At 38.3% G+C, this 12,695-nt stretch overlaps 1 protein-coding gene across 10 annotated transcripts in view; it reads left to right on the top strand.

Moving 5' to 3' along the window:
* Positions 1–12,695, top strand: part of ATF7IP (activating transcription factor 7 interacting protein) — an 85,460-nt gene that overhangs the window by 41,117 nt on the left and 31,648 nt on the right. For 5 of the 10 annotated variants that reach the window (XM_071551929.1, XM_071551928.1, XM_071551924.1 and 2 more), the window contains exons 3-10: positions 760–843; positions 4,487–4,632; positions 5,761–5,898; positions 7,001–7,066; positions 7,610–7,683; positions 8,185–8,273; positions 9,623–10,261; positions 11,799–11,866. In XM_071551929.1, the coding sequence (XP_071408030.1) occupies positions 760–843; positions 4,487–4,632; positions 5,761–5,898; positions 7,001–7,066; positions 7,610–7,683; positions 8,185–8,273; positions 9,623–10,261; positions 11,799–11,866 (1,304 nt within the window). The remainder of the gene's footprint in view (positions 1–759; positions 844–4,486; positions 4,633–5,760; positions 5,899–7,000; positions 7,067–7,609; positions 7,684–8,184; positions 8,274–9,622; positions 10,262–11,798; positions 11,867–12,695) is intronic. The other 5 variants (XM_071551932.1, XM_071551930.1, XM_071551927.1 and 2 more) reach the window with 2 other exon arrangements.

Genomic DNA, 12,695 nt, shown 5'->3' with positions numbered 1-12,695 from the left:
ATGGTATTGTGAAGAGCTGGAGAAGAATTTTACAATGCTGAATGACTGAGGGATAAACGTGGCAGGTAAAACTCATTGTGGTTATCTGCAAGTGGGATGCATAAGTACAAAAATGTTCATAACTTGATAGGAAGGTAAAACTGACTCACCACAGAAGAAAAATTTCTTGGTTTTATAGTAGATAGCTTTGAGGAAACACTGATAGTGCAGCAGTTGAAGAAAGCAGGTAAAAGAACACTGGGAACAAATTAAGAAGCTGAGGAAAACTTGACTGTGAGACCAAGCTCTTACATGTTTTTTATTAATTCTCTTTTTTTCCCACTCCCCATGTCAAAGGAGATAGCACAGAATTTAAAAAGGTACATGAATGAACAACAGGGAAGACCATGGAATTCCAGAGTAACATTAATTCAACCCCTCTGATGGCCTTTATTCCAACTTCCTACTTAAAGCAGGTCCAGTTATATCAGATGGCTCAAGGACCTTGGCAGTTTACTTTTGTGCTTCTCCACGGATGGATAAACCACAACTACTTCTAATTTGGAAGTGAATCTTACTGTGTTGGATGAAAGTTCAAATTTTTGTTTTGAGGGTATCCTCTTATTTTTTCATATCTGCATTCTCTTTCTGTCATTCTTGTTTTTCTTGCCTTTCCCGACATGGTTTTTAATAAGTATTCTAAATGCACTAGTTAAAATAGGACTGTAACGAGACTTTTGGAGTTCTGAGTAACACCTGAAGTTTTTCCTTCTGTTATAGAAGAGATGGAAGAGGAGAGAAGAAAGGAGAATGAGGAGGATAAAGAAGTGGCCCACAAAGAAGAAGAGAAACAGACAGAGAAAAGTATGTAATGTTAAAACTATTATGCTTCACTAGGTGGTTATGTGTTAGAAGCACAAAATCATTGAGGTTGGAGGGGACCTTTGGTGATTGTCTAGTCCCATGTCCTGTTCAAAACCACGTCAGCTAGGGCAGTTAGCTCAAAACTGTGTCCAGACCAGTTTTGAATCTGTCCACAGGTGAAGATTCCACAACTTTCCGGTGTTTGACGACCCTCACAGTAAAAAAGTTTTTATATATTTGAGTGGAATTTCCTGCATTTCAGTTTACATCCATGCCCTGTCACTGGTACTAAGAGTTTGGCTTTGTCTTTGTTCACTCTCCCCTAATGGCCTTCTCCAGTTGAACAATTCCAGCTGATGATGGATAGTGCAGTCTGTAAAACACCTTGATGACTCTACACTCTGTCTAGTATGCTTACATCTTTCTTGTATTCAGAAGCCCAGAACAGGACACCAGACTCAAGGTTCAGTCTCATGTCTCCTGATTAGAGGGGAATAAATACCTCCCTCAAGCTGCTGGCAGTACTCATCCTCAGGTAACCAGCATGTTGTTGGCCTTCTTTGCCAGCAGTGCATATTACTGGCCCATGTTCAACTTCATGTGCATGAAGACCACCAGGGCCTTTTCTGCAAAGGTATTTTCCAGCCAGTGAGTTCCCAGCCTGTACTAGTGCATGGGTTTATCCCTACACAAGTATAGTACTTTGCATTTCCTTTTGTGAAAATTCATGAGGTTCTTGTTTGCCCACTTCTCCAGTTTGTCAGTGTGGCTGAATAGCAGTATAACCATTTAATGTAGCAGTCACTCCTTCCAGTTTTGTATCATCTGCAAATTGCTGAGGATGCCCTCTTATCCCTTTATCTAGGTCATGAATGAAGATGTGTTAGTGTTGGTACTAGAGTAGCATCTGCTGGTGTGCATTGCCAGTGAGGACCTCTAGCTGGGCTGTGTGCCACTAATCACAGCTCTTGGAGCCCATCAGCACACCAATTATATGGGCCTGTCTTGGGCTCAGCTGGCAAAATGCCAACTGCCCAATACAGAGTCAGCCTCCCTCCCTCTGGCCGAGAAAAGGGAGAAGGGGGAAAAAAAAACAAAACAAAAACCTCGAAACTCATTGAAACTTAAACTAACTATATATATTTATACAGAAAAGAAAAAATTAAAAGAAACTACAATATAACTTACACAAGTTAGATGTAACAACAATTTTTTTTTTACCTCCTGCCAAAAACAGATTCCATCACTCTAGATCTATAAGCACCCCAAAAGACAACAAACAGAAAGTATAACAAAAATGTTTCTACTTCCTGAACTCAAACAAAATGTAAGTAGTGGCAGCAGCAGCAGGACCCACTCCAGCAGGGCAGCAGCTGCATGTCTTGCCTCTGCTGCAGCCATGATGGAACTGAGTGAACACCTCCTACTCCTGTATTCATATCTCAGGTTTGCATCATCTGGGATGAAATATTTCTTTGGTTGCTTAAGTCAGGTGACACCTGTCTCTCCTAATCTACGTAGATTCTCTGAGTCTGCTAATTTGAGGCCTAGCTAAAACTACCATAGGGCCATACATCACAAATTTGTCTCTGAGGATGTTTTGGTGTCAAAAGCATTACTGAAGACCAGATAAACATCATCCACTGCTCTGCCCTCATCCACGAAGCCAGTTGTCTCACCATAGGCAGCTATGAGGGTTATCACTGAAAATCATGAAATAAACTCTCCAACCAGTTTGCTAGGTTAGAAAACCAATGTCACTTTATTCATCACGCTGGGTGCTTGAAGATAGCTCCATAAAGCATGCACACCCAGCAACTTAATGGACCATGTTATATTCATGACACTAATACATACTCATCACAACTGTTACATATTCATTACATTTCTTGAATACATGCATGTATACTAATTATTTCCGTGGACTTATTTGGTTATGATTCCAGATCTTCTAATGAATCTTTTTCCCCTTGAGAGTATCTTAAATATGTGGTCAGGTCATAATGCACTTCTTTTATCATTCTTTGCTCTGGACACACAATCCTTTTTCTCAAAAGTAAGACATCTGCTAGTACATATTCATCACTGATATAGGTAAATAAGGAAGTCATAGCTAACACAAGACTGTTAGTCACAGATGTAAGGATCAAAACACTATTGTACTAAAGTTAAAAGAATTTTCTGCCATCTTCCCCCATTGCTGCATAGACTGTTTTTTAAAAGAAAATGTAACTTGTTTGGCAGCAGGCTGATAATGCATGATTTCCCCTTGATAAATCCATTCTGACTGTTCCCCATCACCACCTGCTGAATGTGTTTAGAGATAATTTCAAGAATTACTTCCTCCATCATGTTCCCAGCAACTGAGGTAAGGCTGACCGTCCTGTAATTCTCTGGGTCCTTGTTGTCCTTTTTGAAGATTATATGAAAACAGATGTCACTCCTGTCCTCAGGAACCTTTTGCTGGACATAGTGCCAGGAGCTGGAGGAGTGAATGAGACTTCTTTTGTTCTTTTGTGCTTCGCCACTGTGATGAAAATTACTTTTACAATATGATTCTGGTTTGAGCCTGTTCTTTGGTTCTATTTTTACTTCTTGCCCAAAAAGTAAGAAAAAAGTTTGAATGATTTTTCAGTCAGGCATTGGAGGTACAGGTTAAAATTTCATGGCTGGTAAATACAGTTCATTGCTGGCACAGTTATGATGCCATGAGAGAGACCCCAAAAATGGACTCTGAGCCAGGTTAGAGTGGGATAAGATAAAAAGGTAGATTCTTTAATGTCTAGGCTTAGGGCTTTTAGGAATACATGATGACGTGCCCCCTGAACACTGATTTCCATGGTTTTTATAATAATGTCCATGCAATCCCCAGTTCACACATCTCTTGGTCTAGTCCCCTCATGCTCCTGGTCACACCTCCTCAGGATTTGAGTCTGGGGTCAGTGGGACCCTCTGTTCTTCATTTTTGTCTTCTTTAGCACATATAGGGCTGTTGGAGGTTTTCCAGTGTTCTTAGACCTAAGATTGGCTTATGTTTATGTCTTGTTCTGCAGGCCTTTTGATATTCTTCAGCCTTCTACCTTGAAAAGACGTCTAAACAGCTAAAAGAATTTGAGCTACTGATATGTGGTAGGGATTAGAATAGATAAACATTGAACTTAAGCTGCCAGAAATATTAACACACTACATTTGCTTTTTTACTACAGTTACAAGTACTTCTAAAATCTATAAAAATGGAAAAAATCAAAAACTCCCTAGGCATCAGTTAGAATGAAGTATAGTTTTATTTGCCTGGAATCCTGAGAAGAGGATTCGTTTTTCAGAAGAGGGTTTTGTTTCACTTCTCAGAAGCCATGTTTTGTTATAGGATGGTGCTGAAAGGAACAGGAAGAACTGGAGGGAAGTTCTGGAGAGGAGAATGCTGGTACTGGAGTGATTTTGCACTTGGGGCAGTGATTTGGTGAATCGCGAATAGAACTCGCTGACAGTGCAGTACAGACACCAAAGGGACTGGTTTTTTGCTTTGATGTCATCAAGCACATTGTGCTCAAGGCAAATGAAACTTCAAAGTAATCATGACATTATGCAGATAACCTGTTTTTTTCAAGAGTTCCTCACCAACAGTTACATCTAATTGTTTCAGGTGAAGGATCAAAGAGAAAGCATTCCAAATCTGAGGACCTGGATGATGTTCCTTCTAAACACCCTCGGTACATGGGAGAAGATTATGAAGCAGAACTCCAAGTAAAAATTACAGCCAGAAAGGATGTTGACCAAAAATTACAAAAGGTATTCAGAATGGAGGTGCAGAGTGAAGAACGTACATGCTCCTGTCACTTGTGTAACCATCTTTGAATTGGCTCTCCTTTCCCATGCACTCCAAACACTTTCTCTTTTATGTGGTTGAGTGTTGGATGTAATTCAAATAACAAAGTTGGAGTAATTCATAGAGTCCTACATAGCCCTACTTTTAAGAAACCAAATATAATTTGAAAACTGTGCAGCAGGAGTTATAGTTGAAATGTATAAAATACTTGAATTCTAAGTCTCATATGACTAGACTGAGAATCTTGATAAAGGGAGGTCTTTCAGCATGGTGAAGTTTGTGTGTGATGTGCTGTATTGTGTGTCTAGCTTTAAAGAAAGGCAGTCTCCAAACAAGCCTGCAATCAACACAGCATTTTGCAGATTTTATTAGGGCTGTTAATCACTTATTGCACCATTGCTGTGTAAGGAACGTATGGTCTTGAAGAAAACCAATTGTGCTATTCTTCCATTCCATTCCATTAGTCAGCTACTGTGTTGTAACTTCATTAATGTAGGCTGGCAAAAACTGAACCACATTTGTTGCTTGTTTTTGTTTTCTAAGAAACTTTTTGCATTGCAATAGGTATAGAAAGCAGCAAAAAAGAGTTTATCAAGTAAAATTTTTGGAAATGGGTCTTTTTCCATTTTTAGCTTTAGCAAGAAAAGCAACACTGCATTTTTGCTAAGAGAGAATACATCTCAGAAATAAGGTTTTGTTAAATGTCTTTAGTTTCTCTTCTTTGAATGAGAGTGACCCTCTCAAGAACAGAAAAGTAGGAAGAAAAATTGATTTCTGTAGACACTTTCCTTTAAGAAAATATCTTCTGTTGTTAAGGTTCTTTATATATGCAGTAAGAGTTTATGCAGTTATCATGCTGCTATGAAATTAATTTCTTGAATTAATGGCAAAGTGTATTTGCCAGAATAGATGTTGAAACTCCTTAGCTGTGCAACCACACACTTAATAGGTGCCTATAGATTTATTTGATTGACTGAGCGCAGTGGTTGTCATTGTTCTGTTTATAGCAGGATACTTGTAAAGAGTTGAGAATATTTTTATAGATGGTCTTCCAAATTTTGGGATTACATTGTTATATGATAATTTTGCAGGTTATCCAGAGACTCTTAGAAGAAAAACTTGCCACTTTACAGTGTGTGGTATTTGACAAGACTCTGGCAGACTTGAAAACCCGAATAGAGAAAGTAGAATGTACCAAGAGGCATAAAACTGTGTTTACTGAACTACAGGTGAGTGTTTGTGTGTTCCACTGCATAATAGGGTCACATTGGAAAATAACTTCCTCAATATTTAGTACTAAGGCTTCTAGAGCTGTCAGTAGGGAAGCCATTTTGGCTCCACAACGGGAGAAGAGGATGGGGGGAACAGTAAATACTGATGTTCCTTTTGAGTTGTAAAGCTGTATTTTCCTAATTAGAAAGAGGAAAGCAACCAATTAATCATTAAAAAAAATCCAAGGCAGATCATCTTCTGGTAAACTGATTCATTAGCAGCTAGTAAACTGCTTTTCCATTCTGTTCTGTTCCACAACAATTTTCAAATAAATGCTAGGTATGAAAATACCTAATGCCTCTGTGAAGCCAGAAATTTGCTTAAAATGGAAAAGGGCAGAAAGAAGAGATCAATAGCACTGGACTTTGTTTGAACATTCTACTTTACATGTTGTTTCTTCAGAAACTAAATAATTAGCATGGAAACAAATAGCTGATGTTGAATACAGTAAGCTTTTTTTCTTGCATTCTTAGTAGAAAGTACATACTTAGTGGTGACATGAGGAACATCACAAAAATCGAAGAATTTTAAAGAGACAACACAATTAAAAGTTTGTCATAACAAATTCAAACAGTAAGGCTGTCTCAGTATTTAAAGAAATACAGTTTGCCAGACCAGCTCCTACTACATAACTCTTTCTTCTCCTTGCTGCATACAATTCATGTTGACTTTTTGTGAAGTGCCATCTAAGATGCTTTCAGTATACCTTTTTGCCATTGTTTGCCACTGTCTTGAGCCATCAGCTACACTATCAAATTAATAACATGATATAAGACTTTCATTCTTGTAGAGTTTTATTTAAACATGCCAAAGAGATTGTGCAATTGTAAATAGGAAGCAAATTAAGTCAGGTTGTCTCAAAGATACCTTGATTGTGATACACGTGTCTTTCTGCTGTTCTGAAATAAGATAGTTGTACTGTATTTCAAGGAAGAATAATTTCTCCTCGTATAAGATTGCCTTTGATTTGATGTCTTAGTTATCTGTCTTTTAGTTTGTATCACTTCTTGATGGTTCTTGGGGAGGACATTTATAGATTTGTGTTTTCTTCCTATTTAGGCTAAAATTGCTAGATTGACAAAGCGGTTTGGAGCAGCCAAGGAGGACTTGAAGAAGAGACAGGAGGTAAGAACTAGATACTGTTGTGTTTTGGGGTTTTTTCTGAGTTGCCTAAACCTTGTGTTGAAAAACAAAGAAAACACATATGCAGGAGGGTGTGATTTGGGTGTGGCATTCACAAAGTAGGTTTGTCTGGTTTGGTTAAAGACAGTGGTGTGAAAGAAGTCTTTTAAAATGTGTTAGCATCTGTTATGTAACTGTACAAAAAAACTGTACAAAAGCTTCTTTAGCCATAAACAAACTGTCTGTGGCTGAATCTAATTTATTTCAGTATGAAGAGTACAGTGTAAATACAAGTGAATCCCAGTACCTTGATTCTGGGGGTGGAGAGGCTGGAGGAAAGAGAGGATGTAAGAGAGTGAGGCAGACAGGACCACGGAGATTTAAGGGGGTTGTAAAATATACCAAGTTCTCCTGCAGTGTTGACTTCAGAAAATTAATCTCTCACACAGAAGTGAATGGATATGAAATAGAACAAAATCATAAGTTTGCAAGGTGACTTAGAGTTATTCTCTTATGGCTTTTCTTTCACTCTCCCATATGGTATAGAATTCAGCAAATGCACCTGCATCTCCAGGGAAAGCAGCAGTTGACACTGCAAATACAAACAGTGCCACATATAGGTAAGCAAATCACATCACTGTCACCATGTTAAAATTCATCATAGGATACTTCCGATACCTAATGTTGTGGTTAATCCCAATATTTTCTTTTTTTTAATTAAAGTCTTCTTCCTTATCTCTCATTGCTCTTCAGTTGTAAAATTCAGTTTGCATTCACAGAAGTCATAAATTGACAATGTTTAATGTATTCTTCGGTAAATTGAGGTGTTGTTTCATAGTTAGAAAATTATGGATAAAAGTGGAAGTTTAATTTCAAGAACAAGAAAATTCTCATGGTGAAAGGCAGACTTGGTGAAAGCACTTGAAAATGTGCAAATAATTCTGCACTCTTTCAGTAGGAGAATATCCAAAATTAATTTGCATGAGGAGCAGAAAATGGGTTTAGAAAATCTCAGTGAAAGTAATTGGTATAAAATAAGGGATTTTCTTCACCTTTGTACTGTTCATAAATATACCTGATGTGGCTTATTGAGAGATGCTAATTCAGTCTTCATACCGTAGAAATACTAGCACAGTGAGGCCGATGTTGGAGTCAAAGAGGAATGCAGGACAGAGCACACCAGCAACTTTTCAAGCCCCTGTGAGTGCAGGTAAGAAACTGCCTATGGACTATAAACACATTTCTTAAAATTTTTGTTGCTTTCCATTAAAGAAATAACTAACTAAACAGAGCAAAACCAGTTTTATTCCCTTTCTTTCTGACATGAAAATTCATTATTTTTAGCTCTCTAGCACATTCCTAGTTTATATTTTTGTGATGGGCTTACCACATATGTGAAAAAACGTGTTGATTTGGCCAGCCAGAGTTAGATTAGGGTAAATTAGTTGCTTCAGGGGACTCCACACTGGGTATGACAACAAAACTGGCAGAGTTTTGGCTGCCAAGAAGTGAAACACGTGGCTCAGTCCCCTTTTTGTACTTGATCATAGTAGGATGCTGATATCGTCCCCTCCACCTAATAGCTACAGATATTGAGAGGGAAACTAAATGGCAGTTATAAACCCCATTTCTTAAATTAATCATGTTGAAAAATGGTACCTCTAGATTAAAATTGTATAGGGAATGTAGACTCAAACCCAGCATTAATCACATTCATTGTAGTCTCACCATCCTTGGTTTTAAAAATAGTTTACTTAATATTAAGTAAACTTAATATTAAGTTGTGCTTAATATTAAGAGTGCTGAATTTGTTCCACAGAATTATCTCATATTAGGCATATACTGGCTTTCAGTAGCGTATTATGCTCCTGAGCTTTAGGTTTAATCCTGGAATTTTGTTCTATAAAAGTGAATGTTTTCTCTAATGCATTAATACTTGGTTTCAGTAGAAGCTTCTGGATACAATGTCCTACCTATGCAAGACAAATTAGTTCTAACTGACAAAGGGGTTTTTTCCTTGTGTTTTGTGAAGGACCAGTTGTTTTACCATTTCTGTAATGAGTGTTTAAGGTGCTGCTTTTTATGTTTTTTCAACAGTTAAATTTTGGAACTGTCTTCAAGCCTATTTGTCACAATTCTTTATATTTTTTTCTGGCACCTCTTTCAAGCAGAAGTACAGTATTGACTGTGTCTTTAACTGGGCCATTGCATATCAGTGTGTACAACAGAAAAATAGTGTCTATAGCCTTTATTTGCAAAAAGACAGGTAATCATGCACCACCTTTTTCATAGAATAGTTTGGTTTGGAAGGGATCTTTAAAGATCATTTAGTCCAACCCTGCTGCCATGGGCCAGGACGTCTTTCACAAGATCAGGTTGCTCAAAGCCCTTTCCAGCCTGATTTGAACACTTAAAATGATAGAGCATTCACAACTTCTCTGGACAACCAGTTCCAGTGACTTCACTGCCCTCATCATAAACTGTTTCCATTTTTTGTGTTGCAGTGAAACTTACCACTTGGTTCAAATACTTAATTGGGTTTTTTGTGTGTGTGTGTAGTGCCAGCTTCCAGTCTTGCTGCTTCTCCAACAGTTGTCAGTGGACATCCTAAGCTTCAGACTCCAGTGACATCCGCCAGCTCTTTGACGACAGCAGTTCTTCCCACAGCTAACACAGCTACGGTTGTAGGCACTAACCAGGTGCCCACTGCAAGCACTCAGTCAGTGGCTGTCTCGTTGCAGTCTTTGCCCGTAATCTTGCATGTACCTGTTGCAGTGTCATCCCAGCCTCCGATTTTGCAAGGCCACACAGGGACTTTGGTCTCTAACCAGCAGCCAGGCAGTGTGGAATTTATATCTGTACAAAACTCATCTACAGTTGGTAGCCTTCCCAAAACTACAGTGTCTTTGGCATCAACTAACACAACTAAACCAAATAACATCCAACATGTGCCCAGTCCTGGTATTCAAAGGAACTCTACAGCCAATGCTGGGTCAATAGGCACAACGTTGGCAGTACAGGCTGTTTCTACTGCACATCCTGTTGCCCAGACCACAAGGACTTCTTTGCCCACAGTGGGTACTTCAGGACTTTATAATGCTGCCAGCAGTCGAGCACCCCTACAGATGAAGATTCCCCTCTCTGCATTTAGTAATACAGCTCCTACAGAACCACCTTCCATTGCAGCGCCCAGGAGTGGTAAGTTATGCTTGAATGTTAACACTGGGAGAGGAAAATAATTGTCAAAGGGAAACACAAAACTGTACTTCTGTGGAAATTTGTTCATTAGTGTGTACTGGAAAGATGTTTCTTTCAGGTTGCATTTCTGTTGAAATTTTCAAGATGAAAATTGTCTCTATGGTAGATCTGTTTCAGACACTGTTGACAATAATCTCTCCTTAGGAGGAGTCAGCAGTGTGGCTTTGTAAGCTTTGTTTTATTTGGAACTTGATTTATGTAATTCTTAGCAGGAAGTCAGAAACTCCTCTATTCTACCATTAACAACTTGGAATTTATTTTTAATACAGCCTTTCAAAATAATGGTTGCCTTTCTAAGCACAGAGATACTCAAAGTATAATCGGTAACTTAACTTGCGCAACACTTAAAAGTGAACAAAATAGGAGAAAAAAACACAACTGAAAACGAACCTAGTTCCAAAGAAGTACACTTACAGTATTTGAAATAGTCTCTGAACACAAAAAATGTTCCAATAACGGTATCTAGATTAATTATTTTAAAATACTTCGTTTCAGTCTTTGACCATTCTCTGCACTTTCCATTTTACATACCTTGAATTTTCTTTCTAAGAGGTCTTCAAGATTTGTGAATTGGAGTTATAGCAAATTCCGCATTGGCACAATATAATGTTAAAATGAACTCAAGCAGAGCTTGATGTCAGAACTCGTTTAATTTCATTTTCCCATCTCTTAAGTTACCTGTGTTAAAACATGTCCTCCAGGGAGAGTTGGACACTTATGTTTTGTATTGGTTCTTAGCTGTAAAGCAAATAAAAATGATTTAACAGGATATAAAAAGGGTTGTGACAGATAAGAAAGAGTGACAAAAGGAAGGACTTATGTGTCCAAAAACTGTGTCTCATTTTATGAAGTTCACGGAGCCTTAGTGTATACCTTAGTAGATTTCTTACCAGAATTGAAACATTGATTTGGGCCAGCACTGTTACTGATAAATTCTGGTTAAAATGTAAAATTAAAATGGAAATGAGAAGAGAGAATTTGGATTTAAATGTTTACATCAAATATCCAAGCAATTTGTTAAATTTTTTTAAGTTTAGATACATGTTTGCCTGGGCTAGTAAAGGCAGTCAGTCTTCCTGCATAAATTGTCTCAGTTATATATTTTGCAGTCTGTTTAACCATCCGTTTTTCAGTCATTTTTTTGTACAAAAATATTTAATAATTATATTATTTTTTCAGTTTAGTACCATAATCAATTTGCATACAGATGGAGGAGAGGTTGGAGTTATACTTTGTCCTCAGATAGGGAAGAGTGTTGCCCATAAAATATTTATACTACATTGTCAAATTTAGAAGGAAGGAGCACATTAATCACACTTGAATACTTCTAATTGAAAATTAGGGCTAAATGTTAAATATGCCACATACTGAATTTTCAGTGTCAAACAATTTTGAATATTGCCTCCAAATTTGTGCAGTGGATAGCAGTAATTAGTACTCATTAATACTGCAAATGAACAATTTCTTGACCCCCCAGAAAACCAGACAAGCAGGCCACCAGCAGATACTTCGGCAAACAAGCGAACTGCTGAGGGGACAACACAGGTAGGCTGTTGATTGTTTCTATGTAAAATTCTAAAGTTACAATCCACAGGAGAAAAGTTCTTTACCTTTATTGCTTATAATGAAACAATTTTAGTTTCTTTCTGTGCCATCCTTTCTAGTTTCTGTCCATTTGTATTTTTCTTCTGATTCAGAGTATTATTTGGAGCATCAGAAGTTTTCTGATGGGTTTTGTGTAGGTAGATGAGTTAGTAAATCAGGAACAGGGCGGTCCCATGGTGTAAAGGAGAGCACTCTGGACTCTGAATCCCAGTGGGACCGTCCCCTGGCAGTTCAATGCCTCCCTGTCATCCCATCCCGTCACATCTTGGATGCTCAGCAGGGTCAGCCCCGGTCAGTACCGGGTGCTGTGACAGTCCCGAGGACTTCCCTGTCACTGTCCAAGCTCGCTCGGCCGTGGCAGATGGACCTCAGGACTTAAACGGTGGGGCCAGTTCTGTGCATGCTGTGCCTCACCTAAAAATCCACTGTGCAGGCTGGAAGGGCACACCCACGTGGGGAGAGCCCTGCCCAAATCTGCATTCACGAAGTCTGGCCATATGTAAATCAGGAACGCACTAAAAACGTGTCTGATAAAACAGAGCTCATATACAAAGAAAGTCTGCCTGATCTTTGTCTGGAGGGCTTGAGCTTAAAGCTACAAATACTTTTTAAATTATTGCAGTGCTCTCATTTTCACATTAATCCAGAAGTTAAAATTGGAATTCTAATGTTTGATTGCTAAATGTCATAGGAAAAAAAAAAAGAGGAAAAGAAGCTTTGTTCAGGAATAGCTACTTCATGATAAAGGAGAATTTGCAGTACTTCTGGA

Source organism: Pithys albifrons, chromosome 3 (genome assembly GCF_047495875.1).
Source record: "Pithys albifrons albifrons isolate INPA30051 chromosome 3, PitAlb_v1, whole genome shotgun sequence".
NCBI lineage: Eukaryota > Metazoa > Chordata > Aves > Passeriformes > Thamnophilidae > Pithys > Pithys albifrons.
This window is presented reverse-complemented; position numbering and strand designations above follow the sequence as displayed.